General features: G+C 36.4%; 2 protein-coding genes and 1 pseudogene across 2 annotated transcripts; 1 reads left to right on the forward strand and 2 right to left on the reverse strand.

Moving 5' to 3' along the window:
• The first annotated feature begins 1,538 nt into the window (after positions 1-1,538).
• LOC128021663 (somatolactin) lies at positions 1,539-2,949 on the forward strand. Its single transcript, XM_052608975.1, has 5 exons — positions 1,539-1,554; positions 1,813-1,997; positions 2,137-2,250; positions 2,344-2,523; positions 2,637-2,949. The coding sequence occupies exons 1-5, from the start codon at positions 1,539-1,541 to the stop codon at positions 2,832-2,834; spliced, it is 693 nt and encodes a 230-aa protein (XP_052464935.1). The 3' UTR covers positions 2,835-2,949.
• Positions 2,950-6,357: 3,408 nt separating this feature from the next.
• LOC128020949 (ATP-sensitive inward rectifier potassium channel 1-like) lies at positions 6,358-10,705 on the reverse strand. The gene is made up of 3 exons (XM_052607779.1): positions 10,565-10,705; positions 8,499-8,900; positions 6,358-7,540 (listed from the first exon to the last, which is right to left on the reverse strand). The coding sequence occupies exon 3, from the start codon at positions 7,531-7,533 to the stop codon at positions 6,388-6,390; it is 1,146 nt and encodes a 381-aa protein (XP_052463739.1). The 5' UTR covers positions 7,534-7,540; positions 8,499-8,900; positions 10,565-10,705; the 3' UTR covers positions 6,358-6,387.
• Positions 10,706-11,802: 1,097 nt separating this feature from the next.
• LOC128020631 (m7GpppX diphosphatase-like) lies at positions 11,803-14,501 on the reverse strand (annotated as a pseudogene).
• Between the last annotated feature and the right edge of the window lie 726 nt (positions 14,502-15,227).

A 15,227-nucleotide genomic window follows, 5' to 3' on the forward strand; every position in this document is an offset into this window, starting at 1 on the left:
TTTGGGTTATTGGGCAACCTTGTTGAACGCATATCATTATATTTCTCTCTCTCTCTCTCTCTTTTTTTTTTTTTTTCAAATATAATTAATTACTCCAACGAACCGTTCGGTATACATAATGCGTACCGAACCGAAAGCGTCGTACCGAACGGTTCAATACGAATACGCGTATCGTTACACCCCTAATATATATATATATATATATATATATATATATATATATATATATATATATATATATATATATATATATATTCAGTTTGTTGCACAGACCAATTGTTTTGTGTCTTTACATATCAATGTATCATCACGAGCCGCAGGGTTTAATTTGGTTTTGTTTGTATGTTTTTTTGTTTGTTTGTTTTTTTGTCTCTCAAAGCCATGATTCCTATTCACTTCCATTATGTGACTGACAGACTGCAACGGTTTGAGTTAAAATCTCAGTTTGTGTTCTACTGAAAAAACAGTCACCTACATCTTGGATGCAATGGGGGTAAGCAGATAAACATAAAAGTCATTTTTGAGTGAACTATCCCTTTAAGAGACTACTTGCTAGTAACCACCTAGCAACCACTAACAGAACACTCTAGCATTACTGTGGCATTTCTGTATGGGCAAACAACTAATATTTTAGGCATTTTACTCACCAAATCAGGTTTTAGTTTCTTATCCCAGCTGGACTTTTCAGTGGGGAAAGTTTCGTCTTTACGTCAGAAAGATGTAAAGATGACACACCACTGACATGAGAAACGTCATAAGTCTGATATCTGATCCGTGGACCTAAGACTATCTTCCTGCTCAGTGGACACCCTCATGAAAATGGAAAACTATGAATAATAAAATTAGGGATTCACCTCAGAGTGTAAGACAAGGTGTGCTGTTCTTACAACACATTTTTTGATCAATATCCCAGCTGTTTATCCTATCAATTAATTTATTTCACATTTAAATGTACTTTTGATCATCAAAACAAGTCATAGTCAATGAGGAAAAAATTAAATAATGATCAGCTGACTGTACATAATTCTGTTTATGTACATGAAATATTGATTTAAACTTAAATATTTTATACATTTGTATTTTATGTTTTGCACTTTGCGTCAGATACTAGTTTTATGGACATATTATTCAATACATTTTAGATTACTCAAATGTTTCTCAATTAATATGATCTGGGGGGCAGAATGTGTAACAATTAAACAAGTATTAGGCCTACAATTAAAACTAGTTTTAAAATGTTTTAAATGAAATCTGACATGTCACGCTGCAGGATATAAAATTACTCAGTTATTCGATGAGAACTGACGGAGAAACACTCAAAAACAGCTGAATTTTGCATGTGTAATGTCTTTTAGTTGAGATGATGCATAAAAACAAAGTGACACATGTGGTCACAAATATCGACTTACAATCACTTGCGTTCAAGTTCTTTTCTTTTCTGGTTAATTCATAAATCCAGTAGAGTATATAAGGTATGTATAACTGGGACTGAACCACAGTCAGAGAGTCCAACAAGACTTTTCTTTTATTCTACAATAATGAAGAAAACTACAGGTACAGGGTCATACATTTGGCTGAATAGAAAAAAATATATATGTAGCTCACAGTAATTTGTTCAAAAGACTCTAATTTATTGATGGCTAACTGAACCATATCTTGCTAAGAGAATGAAAAGCTTAAATATGTTTATATATGTTTCAATAAGGAATAATTGTGCATATAAATTCAGGTTGAAAAATGCTTAGGCTATAAGATCATTGTGAACATTATCAGCTAACGAATATCTCCTTTTGTCCTCTGACTGTCCTGAAGTTCTACAGGTTTGTATGGTGTTTGTGGTCTGCTCACTGCAGGCCGTGATCGGATCGCCTGTTGACTGTCCAGACCAAGATACTGCAGGAGTGTCCTGTATCATCTCACTGGAAAAGCTCCTGGAACGAGCCGTTCAACATGCAGAGCTTATTCACCACATCGCAGAGGAGTCCAAGTTGCTGTTTGTGAGTAACAGAGAAATGAACCTGAAGCTAAGCTTATTAAAGGTTCTTTTTGGATTTTGCAATGTACCGTGGTTACAATCTTACTAAATACCTGATGAGAATAAGTAAACAGTACAGAATGCCTCTTAAATATTTTCAGGACGAGATGCTCATTTCATTCGGCGTTGTGAATCTGCATATTTCCGAAGGGACCATGTGTTCTCCTAAAACGGTGTCGGTTCCTATGTCTAAAACTGAAATCCAACAGATTTCCGTGAGTTCATTTAATGGCACCTGATGAAATTCACTGTAAGAGAGTAACTATCAGCTAGGAATTCTAAGATAAAACTGTCTTTTTTTTTTTCAGGACAAATGGCTCCTTCACTCAGTCCTGATTCTGGTCCAGTTCTGGATTAATCCACTGGTAGATGTACAGGCGTCTCTTATGAATTATCAGAACGCCCCAAGTGCCCTGGTTGACAGGAGCAAACTGATGTCTACTAAAATAACAAGCCTGGAGCAGGGTATACTGGTTCTTATTAGACAGGTGAATATGAATTGTTGAAACTTATGAGATCAAGCTCTTAATCGAACACTCTTTGTTCTTCATCAAGCTTCAGTATGTTTAGAAATCAGTCTTTCTTTCTTTCTTTCTGCCAGATACTCGGTGAAGGTGGTTTGGTGTTGGAAGGTCCTGAAGACACATCTGATCACTTTGTTTCTTCCGATACGTTTGAGACTGTGAGAAGAGACTACAGTGTGATCTACTGCTTCAGGAAAGATGCGCACAAGATACAGACTTTGCTCAAACTGCTGAAATGCCGTCAGATTGATAAGGAGAATTGCTCCCTATTCTAACTAAAAAAGAAATGAGCTTCTGCCATTTTATCTTGTGTTTCAGTGTTATTCTGCCAAAGCTGGCTTTGCTATTGCACAAATATTGAATTGAAAATAAAAAATTTTTTGCATGTTCACTTGGAGATTGAGCCTGTTATTTTTGCTTTTAAATGTCAGATATGGTTTACTGAAGGTTTGTAAAGTGTCATTTTCTAAATTAAAAATGCATATTTAGAGCATATTAACTGATCATGGGAAATAACACTGAAATGCTTCACAAAATCCTCAAAGTCCACTTATGAGAACACTGAAGTTTTAAATCGCAGAAAATCCCAACTTCCCCAAAGCAATCTGTATAGACCAGAAAGAAAAGGGGGAAACGTTTTAGTTGCCATTTGGTTTACAGACCATATGGGGGCGCAAGAGAGTTGGAGTGTTGCTATTGTCCAGTTAGCCACTGCTATTGAGAGCATTTTCTCTAAATATAAATTGTAGCGAAAAAATAAAAAGGTAACGCTAATAGGCAGATTGTTCTAACTCTTATATGTTAACCACTCAACATGCACATGACTGAAAACATCTAGGTTGAGCTATGCACCACAAAAATTGGAGGACAACTTTAGTTTTAACTCATGCATGAAAATATGATTAAAAATCTTTTATGTGATCATAACTAGCTAAAATAAAATACCACTTCCTACAAAAAGGTAACAATGGTTCCAAAGAATGGAACAGTCCTCTTATTCACTCCAGTTCATGTTTTCCATCACCATTATCTTAAACACCTCTATCTTAAACAGAATTTACAAACATTTTGTGTCAGCGTTTTTCTTTTTTTTTTCTTTTTTTTTTATCAGACATAACTTAAACTACTGCTAGGTTCTCCGGTCAGATTTTCAGAACGCTGCAAGGCAGAAATGTCACCCTCCTGAAAGCCCCAATTTCAAAGCAACTGCGAATTCATTGCCATTGCTGGGATAAAAGACTTCAACATTTAATTAAAGGAAGCTTTACTGTTTATGATGTTGAAATTACTCATCTATTAGTGAATAAAACTGTGTGACATTCATGCAGAATCAAACCTTTCCAGACCCTTTAAAATGTTATGACCTTCTAAAAGCCGCTCAGTTCAGAGTGAATTAGTCTTTTATAGGTCAGTCCTTTTTAATCTGCACAGCAAAATGTTTACAAGGCAATTAGACAAATCAAATTAATTCTCACATCACATCTATACTCTCGAAGTTGTGTGAAATTGCTTGTAATGTTTATGACATGCAGGACTCTCCGGCTCTGAATTATTTTAATGCTTTAATAAATGTATAATATTATATTAATTATTTAGTAACATATGTTGGGGAAGGGGGAACTGGGTTCCACTTGCTCCTTTTATGCTTCACCCTAATCTAATTTGGCTTGTGCTCTAATCCTCCGTTGAACACTCAGCAGGCGTTACTCGTCAGTGTCTAGAATCAAAGAGCACTTAAAGACCCTCTTCTAATGGAGTTCCCCAAACTGTTCTCCAGCGATTCGGTTAGAAGTTAGATCTTTATGAAACAGAATGAAAAACATAGTAAGATTACACAGATATGCAAATATTGCCCCTACTCCAAAGCCTTCTGAGCTGCATTGATGTCTACAAAGGTAGCATACAGAAAAGGGTTCTCAAAGTGATGCTTTGGAAAGCTCTCTGGGGGCTTTAAAGAGTTTACACTGAAGTTATGGGTTAGTATGGGGGAAACTAAATAATAAAAAAATCCCATAGACTGGCTAAGAACATATAATATAGTTAATATACAAATATATAATATATATTTGTGTTTTGTGCAGTTTAAAGGGGGGGGGGGGGGACAAGAACTGTTCTCACAGTCAATTGAATAAAATAGTTTTAAAAGAAGACTGTTGCGATTAAAACCAATTATTGACAAGATATAAAATGCATGTGGAATCACACATCTGAAATCATGCATGTCTACAGGATTCATCTTCATTTCCCCCCTAGCTAGAACAGAATGGGTTACTATGGTAACTGGGGTTTGTTTTCACCCACATGTGGGCGGAGCCTCTGTCAACTATATTTATAGTCAGCAAGTTTGTGCATCATGCAAATGGTACTCCATAGTTTCCATCAGGTCAATGCTGAAGATATACATATTACCAGTCAGTAAGACCTTCTTTTTTTGTTATTTTAGAAAAACTTAATATTTTTATAATATTTAATACTTCATATTTTTAAGCAAGGATGCATTAAACTGATCAAAAGTGACAATAAAAGACATTTATAAAATTACAAAAGATCCCATTTGAAATAAATGCTGTTCTTTTTAACTTTTTATCTATTTATCAAAGTATCCTGATAAAAAATGTATTACTGTTTGCACAAAAATACTGGACAGCACAACTGTTTTAACACTGATAATAATAAGAATTGTTTCACGAGCAGTAAATCAGCATACTAAAATCATTTCTGAAGGATCATGTCACACTAAACTGTGATGTAATGGCTGGAGTAATGGCTGCTGAAAATTCAACTTTTCAATTACAGGAATAAATCATATTTTTGAACATTGAAAAAGAAACAGCTACTTTAAAATGTAATAATATTTCATTTTTTTTTTGTCCTGCTTATCAAAGAAATACAGCATTGGAGAGCACAAGAAACTTCTTTCAGAAACATTACGAATTTTAATTTTACATATACAGTACAGACCAAAAGTTTGGACACACCTTCTCATTCAGAGTTTTCTTTATTTTCATGACTATGAAAATTGTAGAGTCACACTGAAGGCATCAAGGACTATTTGACCAAGAAGGAGAGTGATGGGGTGCTGCGCCAGATGACCTGGCCTCCACAGTCACCGGACCTGAACCCAATCGAGATGGTTTAGGGGTGAGCTGGACCGCAGACAGAAGGCAAAAGGACCAACAAGTGCTAAGCATCTCTCGGGGAACTCCTTCAAGACTGTTGAAGACCATTTCAGGTGACTAGCTCTTGAAGCTCATCAAGAGAAGCCAAGAGTGTGCAAAGCAGTAATCAAAGCAAAAGGTGGCTACTTTGAAGAACCTACAATATGACATATTTTCAGTTGTTACACACTTTTTTTGTTATGTATTTAATTCCATATATAATTCCACATGTGTTCATTCATAGTTTTGATGACTTCAGTGTGAATCTACAATTTTCATAGTAATGAAAATAAAGAAAACTATTTGAACGAGAAGGTGTGTCCAAACTTTTGGTCTGTACTGTATATATATATATCTCACTAAATTCTCCTACTTCAACTTAGGGTTGTCTTCTTTTCACTAGATATTACAACTTGATCAAAACAAGGCAACTTGTTTCCACAATGGCTATCTTTTGGAAAAGGTTTTGTGTCAGAAGCACATACTGTACCATGCCTTAAGTCTGTCTACACATGCAGCTCACTAAGGAACACAGCCAATGTGTCTGTCAGGGAACAGAACTATAGCGAGTCACCCCTCTTCCTCTCTCCACTTTTATGTTGCTTCTAACCATCACAATACAGAATGCCACCACAGGATGTTTACTGCAGTCTCTGCTGAAGCGAACGGTTTAATCGCACTTCTCAGTTACATCAACAGAGTCTTGAAGCTCAATAACATCAAATCCCAGATTATCAATTCCTTCACGTACATGTTGGTGGAGAATGAGCTCCTTGTTATGTTCATTGTGGAAACAGCAAGCGCAGTGTGGGGTCACCGCAGGCTCCGTTTTGGAAAAGTTGGACAGGTCGACACGGTATTTCCCACCTTTGGTGCGAGAGATGACGGGCAGGAAGCTGTAACCCCACTTGATCTCCTGCGGAAGGTAGGAAGTTCGTACTTGGCAGGACAGGCTGGTGGATTCAGCCATCCCATCCAGGAAGACCACCAACTCAAAGTCCTGCTGCTGAAGAGTGTCTGCAGCCATTTCGGAAAACGGACTGGATTTGTCGATCACGTGGTACAGGGTAAGTGGGCAAACGAAGAACAGGTTGTCCTTCCCAGCATCCACCAAAAAGTCAATATTCACCTGATCCAGTATGATGGTCTCCCCCTCTGGAGTGAGGGTGGTCCGGAGAAGCTTTCCATAAATGTGGCTGCCAATAAGAAGAGTTTTTCGTAGGTTGGCTACCCGTATCTGGAGGCACAGATTCCCTTTCCAAAGACAAATGACTGCGGTTTCGCTGAAGGTTACAGTCTTTGCTCTTCTCTTGGGGAGAGAGATCTTTGCTAAAATGAGTCCACACATAAAGCAGTTTATGATGGCACCCATGAGGGACTGGATGATCAAAAGGGCGACTGTGCCCGGGCAGTGACCCGTGAGAGCTCGGCCGCCATAGCCAATGGTCGTCTGGGTCTCTAAAGAGTACAAGAAGGCGGTCGTGAGACTGTTAATGTTCTCTAAACATTTTATCTGCTGGGATTCAGACGAGTTCTGTAGAGTTTCTAAGTCGCCGTTATTTTTTGCAAGCGAATACCAGAGCAAACCAAAAATGAACCAGCTTCCCGTGAAGGCGGCGGCAAATAAAACGAATACAAAACACCAGTGGATCTCAACAAATGTAGTCCAGAAGTCCATGAGGAAAGCAAAATGGTTGTGATATTCAGTAGTCCCAAATTTAATGTTGCAGTGGCCGTCCTTGGTAACAAAACGAGTTCTCCTAATTTTCCGCTCCACAAGGTGATTGTGAATCTGTTTCCGTATGAACTGGAACATCTTTCAGCTGGTAGAAATACAGAAATACATCCATCAGGTGCACAACACTATATATATATATATATATATATATATATATATATATATATATATATATATATATATATATATATAAAGACATACACAAATATACACATCTATACATACATTACATATAAATAAATAAATATATATATTCATATTCATATATAATATGAATTTATAGTCTCTGGCAACTGATATATTACAAATTATATATATATATATATATATATATATATATATATATATATATATATATAAATGTGTGTGTGTCTATCTATCTATCTATCTATATCTATATATATAAAGACATACACAAATATACACATCTATACATACATTACATATATATATATATATATATATATATATATATATATATGTGTGTGTGTGTGTGTGTGTGTGTGTGTGTGTGTGTATGAATGTATATATATACGTATTTACATACACAACACACACGCAGTTTAAACAATTTATAGTCTCTAGCAACTGATATATTACAAATAATAAAACAGAATATTAAATTTACATATATATTTGAGATACATATTTTGATACTAATATATCAACTAAACCATTGTTATTAGTTAACTAAGTTTAAACTATAGTGCCTTCTAAGTGATATATACAAACATTTAAGAACCAATTAAAATATTTTAAGTTAAAAACATTTTTAAAAATGGTCTTGTCTTAGTAATTCATAATACAACAATAATAATTTGATGCCTTACAAATTAGAAGTAAAGCTGAGAAAATTCATTTTTCTTCAGTAAGAAAAGCACATTAAAATTTAAGTTGCTTACAAACCCAAACCTCTGTAGGCAATAAAAGATAAATACTGCTTTTACTGCAGCTCATAATCCACTCAAACACAACAAACCACACCAGTAAAGCACCGATTGCTTTCTTTGTCACCCATAAATGTGAAAGTATTTGCCTCATACCTGCAAACTGAAAACGTCCCAGCAAACAAAGTGCTTTTTCAAGTTCAGGCCATGAAGTTCTCTTTCTGAGCATAGAACCATCGGGGTGCTGCTAAAATCCTCGATGAAATGTCCTAATCCCAGGCACATGCCACAGTTTACACACCATAAAGCAAAGACAGCTTAGAAAATGGTTCCAAAACTAACCTCACATCAGACGTAGTGTTCGTTCACCAATCAACTAATGCAAACCACATGAAAGCTAATTAAAAAGACACCATTATAGCATACAGGATGGGTTTGCATTGGGGGGTCAGTGTTCTAGTTATCCAAATTCCTCTTCAGCAATCAAAGAACCCCATCTGAAAGGAGGAACTTCAGCCGTGGAGCTCCTCGCTGCTTGTACCCATGGGAACGCAAAGGCTTTGCAAAGAACAACACAAAGAAAGAGTTGAATCACATTTCCCGTCGCGCTGATCCTTGCCCCCACCTCTTAAGGTTACATCTTTATGCTTTTGTCAAGTGAATCATAAGATTTGAAAGTTTCAGACTTTAGTTCAAGTTCAAAATGTAACCAAAAGCCACACTGCAGGGAAATTCACAGAAGAAAGCTGAAAAAAAATGGAAAACACACAGGAGGTTCTTTGCCTACTTAGCGTTAATCTGAACAAACTGAATAAAACTCAAGTTTACTAAACCAAATTTAATTACAATCAAAAATTAACAGGCACATAATTCAAAATACCACTGTCAAACACACAGAGCCACTCAGGTAGAGACGCTAGACAAATATCATTTATCACACGTAGCCACATTAACTTCCTCTGTAACACTGCAGTAAGATAAACCTCAGATTGGCAAATGGTGTCAAACCACACTCATATCACCAAAATCATTTCAGAGAAAGAAACAATGAAGGGTTATATTTAAACCCTGTAGCTCATAGCACAGGCAACACCAGTCTCATGGGTTTGATTCCAACAAGCTTTTTGAATATTTCCAAATGTTGAAGACCAAAATGGAAATCGAATTTCAAACTGAAATCTGAAAAATGATTTCTTGGCATTCAATGTGGAAACATCACACAAAATGTCAGATTTCCATTGCATCCATTTCATTCATAATAAAAAAGATAATATGTAATATATATAAATATATATATATATATATATATATATATATATATATATATATATATATATATATATATATATATATCTTAAATATCAAATATTAAAAAATTAATATATTTAATAAAACTCAAAATTTTACAAAATCCAAAAAACAACTTTTCACTAATAACTTTAAACTTTCAGACACTGTAAAAATTTGTTTTAAACTACTCTTAAAAATGGCATGTGAAAACCTGCTAAAAATTTGACCAGACCACATGGCTGCCGGCCATGAAGTTCCCACCTTGGTAACAGTCAAGCTCCATCACATTTAACATCGACATGAATAAATATACCACTCCCATTAAATTATGTTCCCATTTAATGTGCTCAGTAAGTACATAATATAAAAATAAAAAATTAGAAAAGGCATTGTTCTGGAGAGCAGAGAACAGTGATACATGGAGATGGAGTGCCTCTATTTGACAGCAGCACTTGTGTGGCATAATGATGCTATTGTTCTGGAGAGCCTCCGTAAGGCCATTTAAAACCTCTTAAGGACTTTTACATTCTTCTCTGGAATTTTCTGTCTAAATATTCAATCCTGCTGCCAAACATATCACAGCAGATAAGTAATAAGACCCAGTAATTACTTAGAATTAATGAACATGTAACAAGGAATTCAAGCCACGTGAAATGGAGCACATGAGTGATTTAGTTATAGTGACAACACTGAAATTAGCAGTGGCCAGATGCAACAAAACCCTTGAGGAAAGAAAGCATTTAGTTATAATTGTACCAGTAGCATTGCTAAAGGCCTTCTCAAAGGGATTTATGGCAACTGGCTTCAAATGCATTAGAGGAAAAACACAAAGATGACGGAGTCTCTAACTTTTTTAATCATCTCAATCAAGTAAGTCGATCTGAATGTGGAGCTTAAAGATATAGTTAACCCAAAACTAAAAATGTACTCACCCTCAGGCCATCCAAGATGTGAAGTAAAAGCTGCATGTTTAAAAGAAACAAATCCATCAAGGCATTTTAACTTTAAACTGTTGCTTCTGGGCAAAATATGACTCCATTATCCATAACAACACTTCCTCAAGTGGAAAAAGTCCATCCCTTGTTCTATATTGGTTTAAAACCATTTTCTCTTGTAAATGGTGTTTGATCTGTGAATATTTCTGAGTTCAGACAAGAAAACTTTTTCCACTATTGAAAAAGCCATAGGATAGAGGACTCGTATTTTAGCCAGAAGCAACGTCTTATGTGGAATACAAAAAAAATAAAATAAACAGAGCTTCAAATCTAATGCAACAGTCCATTCAATTTCAGTGCTATATTCAAAATCATCTAAATTGGCACAATAGATTTTTATAAGAAAAATAATATCACTATAGCTCATGACAATTTTCATTTTCATGTGAGCAGTCCTTTTAAAGAGTATTGCTTGAGCTGATATCCCAACAGAAATAATTCTATCGTGTTTAGAGATTTCCTGTGAATAGAGGGCATTCTAAAACTGTGGTTGTATAATGTAAAGCAGTGAAATCTTCTTTAAGAACTCTGTTGAACCACATAAACAAACTCTGAGCAGTCTTTTTCTTCAGGGGGTTTTGGGCTTTTTCTGCCTCTCTAGCCCTAGATTTACAATGAGCTCTGAACCAAAGAACTACGTTGGTTAAGAAAATTCTACACACCTCAGCTGAACTTTCTGGAAAGCATAAACAGTATCAGTTGTGTCTTGGACTAATATTGAACCACTAGGTTTTGTTCGTTTCTTCAGAAGAATTAAAAACAGTGCAGGAGCGTCAGTGCAGCCTGCTGCTCTGCCAGTCACAGCCAAATCTCTTCAAAGGACCCCGAAAACCTCAAAGAATAAGGCCTGGGGCCCCACTGGCTCAAATTCTGCTTTAAAATGAATTACCATGTCGCACCACAGACAGGTGCACAGCCGGGGTTTTGGGTGATGAATTTGGGTTCTGTCCACATGATCAACCACAGCATGAAAAACAGACATTACACAACCAAACAATTACAAAACAATCAGGACTTAAAATAAAAATTCAGTTGATGACAAGGGTCAAATCAAGACCTTATTCCATTGAGTGTATACTGTAATAATAAATATTTTCAAAACAGATTAGCAGTGTACAGGTACTTAACATTTATAAAGTAAAAAAAAAAAAAAAAGTTCCCGAAAAATCAGGTCTCTAGAGTTTCCCAGCCTCTTTGAACTTGAGGAGCAAACCATCATCGGCCCGCAGTGGGAACGCCAGGCTGCGGTTCCGATAGTAACTGGAATCTGCCTGCAAGTTCTGAATGACATCGGAAAGCAAGTGGGCTCTTTCCACGCTACAACCTGGAGCGTCGTACTCCAGAGAGGTGAAATGGACGTGGAGGTGATAGTATGATGGCTGATAGTGGAGAAACACGCGCAGTTTCCTCAGAGGGATGCCGTACTGCCGCTGAATGGCGTCCTGTGGATATAGACAAGACTCAAATTTGATGTTTGCAGCCACACTACAGCACTTGGAAAAACCCTGTGTTGTGATTTTCATAGCGTTTATGTGTTGAGATTTTAGTTAAGATTGCAAAATGTAGCAGGATGGAATCGAACCCTGTTTTCCACAGGATCACCACAGCTCATTATATCTAGAGCACATGTGGTAACCACTGCACCACGTGCTTTTAAAAAGCAGACAAAGAGGGGTTGACGTTCAGATCAACAGTGACATCTAGTGGACAACAGAACTACAACTCTACTTCATCGTTCATAGTAAAGAAACAATTCTCACTCAGAAACTGCTAGTAACAATTAATAATTAATTTCAAAGTAATGGCATATAAACACTGCATCACATTTGAAGCAGAAATTTTCTTGCATTAACCTTTGTTTTAATGACAACTTTGAAAAATCATTTGGATTCTCATCTGATCCACTCACCTCTCCTTTACTGCGAATGTTTGTGAGTAACAGCAGGTGCTCTGATGTAAGATCCCTTAAACTTCTGACATCCCTCCGGTGGACGATAGCAATCAAATACAAGTCTCGCAGCTGGAGAGGAAAGGAAACATTCATTGTTTCCACTGGTCTTTTATTCAGCCTTAAATATTATGAGACGGATTCACCCCAGATTTACCTGCTTTTGATCCCACTTGAAATCAGGCAACAAAACAAAACCAGTATCGGGATCTGGATCCTCAAAAACAATCCGATCAGCCTCTGCTTTCTTCTCCAATATGTTATGCACCCACTGAAACCAAAATGAAAGTTGGGCAGCTCAGTTATGTACTTCATGTGAGAAGGATACACATGGGACAGGAACAATATTGACGTGAAGGGTCAGAGGTCAGTGAAGTCTCACCTGCACACTGAAGCTCTGGCTGCTGATGTACGGTAGGGTGAGGTTACGATAATCCTCTCCAGATTCTTCAACCAGAAAAACCTCCTGATGCAAATACTTCTTAAGTATTTAAGTGGTTGATATGAAAAGTGATTCTTTATAACAAAAATGAGAAATTGTTCATAAATACAAAATTTATTGAATCTGTGATTTCAATTCATTGGAAAAAATGCCAAATATTTTTTTGCAATTATAACACTTTTTAAAAAATATATAGGAGAGGTTTCTGGAAAATGAAGAATCTCACTCTTCAAAAATTATAAATTGTATTTAACAAAATATGACCTTTAAATTAAAGTAAAAAAAAAAAAAACATACACACAGATAGCAATATATTATATATAATGGCAAATTTAAATCAAATAATATTTCAGATAAACATTTATTTTTATTTACTTTATTTGTATTAATGTATATTAGGCAGCACTGATAATACTGAAGATGTTTATTGAGCAACAAAACTGGAGTCAACTGAAGACTGGAGTAATGATGCTGAAAATTCTGCTTTGCATCACAGGAATAAATAATACTTTGAAATACAAAACAGCTGTTTTAAACTGTAGTAATATTTCACAATAATACGTTTTTTTTTTTTTTACTAAATAAAAGCCTTGGTGAGCTTAAGAGACATTTCAAAAACATATAAGAAATTGTATCAACCTCAAACTTTTATTAGTGTATTAACAAATTGTACAGTGATGGTATCGAAAGGTAATACCATGCAATATCAGCATGCTAAATGCTTACCATATTAAACCATATAATGCATGGAAGTACAAACATGTTGCTCCTACCGTTCAGGTGTGCAGGTGCCTGCAGCTGGTATGTGCTGTACACATCATTCTTCATCTCCAGCTTGAGTTGACTGCTCTTCAGTAACTCAGACAGTGTGTCCTGTCTGATGGGTGTTTTCTCCAGGATCACAACAGCATCCTGATCCTTCACCTGGGAAACAGAACATAACTCAGCGACTGCAGGTTACTGTAACATTTATTTCAATACTGACTATTACATATTTTTTTTCACGTACTAGTAGGTAATCTTACTAGAATTACCGTTAGTACAAGTAAAATTGATAACACTTTACAATAAGGTTCTGTTTTGTAATTTTTGTTAACTTCATTAGTTAACATGAACTAACAATTAAATATTTTTCTAAAGCATTTGTTACATGTTAGTTAATTTAACCATTTATGAATGCATTCTTAAAATCAAAAGTTTTATATTTTAATATTATGTAATGTTCCAGAGCTAACATGAACTAACAAGTAAACTACTGCTCTCTCCTGCGCACGCACCTTCCCATGAATGAAGAGGCTCTTCTCCCGCGCACGTTCGCGCAGAATTCGGGTGATTTCGAAGTCCGAGACCGGGCTGTCTGATGATAGCTCTCCCGCGTCTCCGCAATCATCCTCCGCATCAGTTTTCAGTCTTTTAGCAGCTCTCTCGTTCTCATAGACATCATATAGGTAGACGCCCCATCGAACGCTACTGCCTATTGGCATGAACGAGCCGTGGAGCCGCCATCTTGGACCGGTCGCCAGCTCCACTCAGTGTAACTTGTTTGCCAGGTGCAATGAGCTGTCAGCGCATTCAATTAATCATATCTCACTGAATTCCTAACTGATTTTGACGCGGATTTTTTTGCTGCAAAGGCCATTCATGCAGTTATGATATAGGACACACGATTCGGCGTGTTTTAATATTCATAATAGGCTTTACAGCAGAGCCGGCCGAGCCACTAAGCGACCCTTGCAATTGCAAAGGGCCCCGTGTCCAGCAGAGGGCCCCCTTGAGTCACTGCTATAGTGGGTGAAAAAAAATCATACAACAAAAGTAACATAAAATAAATAAATAAAAAGTAATGGGCCTACAGGGCTCTTTATCAGGCATCATGATAAGCAAAGTTGTTTTTTATTTAGTTCTTTATTATGCCGAGTTCCCCGCGAATCTTGACCCTGACTGACCCCTATGATGTCACTCGTCACCCGGTCAGTGTCTGTCAGTCAGTTAACGTACTCCAGCGTCGACGATGTCTGACAAGAAACGAAAATATCTTTCTGGCCATGAAAAACGACAATAAAGGTACGTAAACCTGTAGGCTTAATTTTCCGATACCTGTATAGATAATCTGCAGTCTAAAAGTCTTATATTGGAATGCAAACACTTACAGCGCGCTTTTCGGCGCCTCCCGCTTTTTTTCGTCATTTTGGGTGACTTGGATCTGAGAG

This window comes from Carassius gibelio, chromosome A10, assembly GCF_023724105.1.
Source record: "Carassius gibelio isolate Cgi1373 ecotype wild population from Czech Republic chromosome A10, carGib1.2-hapl.c, whole genome shotgun sequence".
Lineage (NCBI taxonomy): Eukaryota > Metazoa > Chordata > Actinopteri > Cypriniformes > Cyprinidae > Carassius > Carassius gibelio.

What these genes read in the sequence shown, in the direction of transcription:
- LOC128021663 (XM_052608975.1), top strand. An exon ending in CTGAAATCCAACAGATTTCC is followed by an intron (nt 2,251 to 2,343) that starts GTGAGTTCATTT and finishes TTTTTTTTTCAG; the next exon opens with GACAAATGGCTCCTTCACTC. An exon ending in TACTGGTTCTTATTAGACAG is followed by an intron (nt 2,524 to 2,636) that starts GTGAATATGAAT and finishes TCTTTCTGCCAG; the next exon opens with ATACTCGGTGAAGGTGGTTT.
- LOC128020949 (XM_052607779.1), bottom strand. Translation starts at nt 7,533, where the DNA reads ATGTTCCAGTTCATACGGAAACAGATTCACAATCACCTTGTGGAGCGG.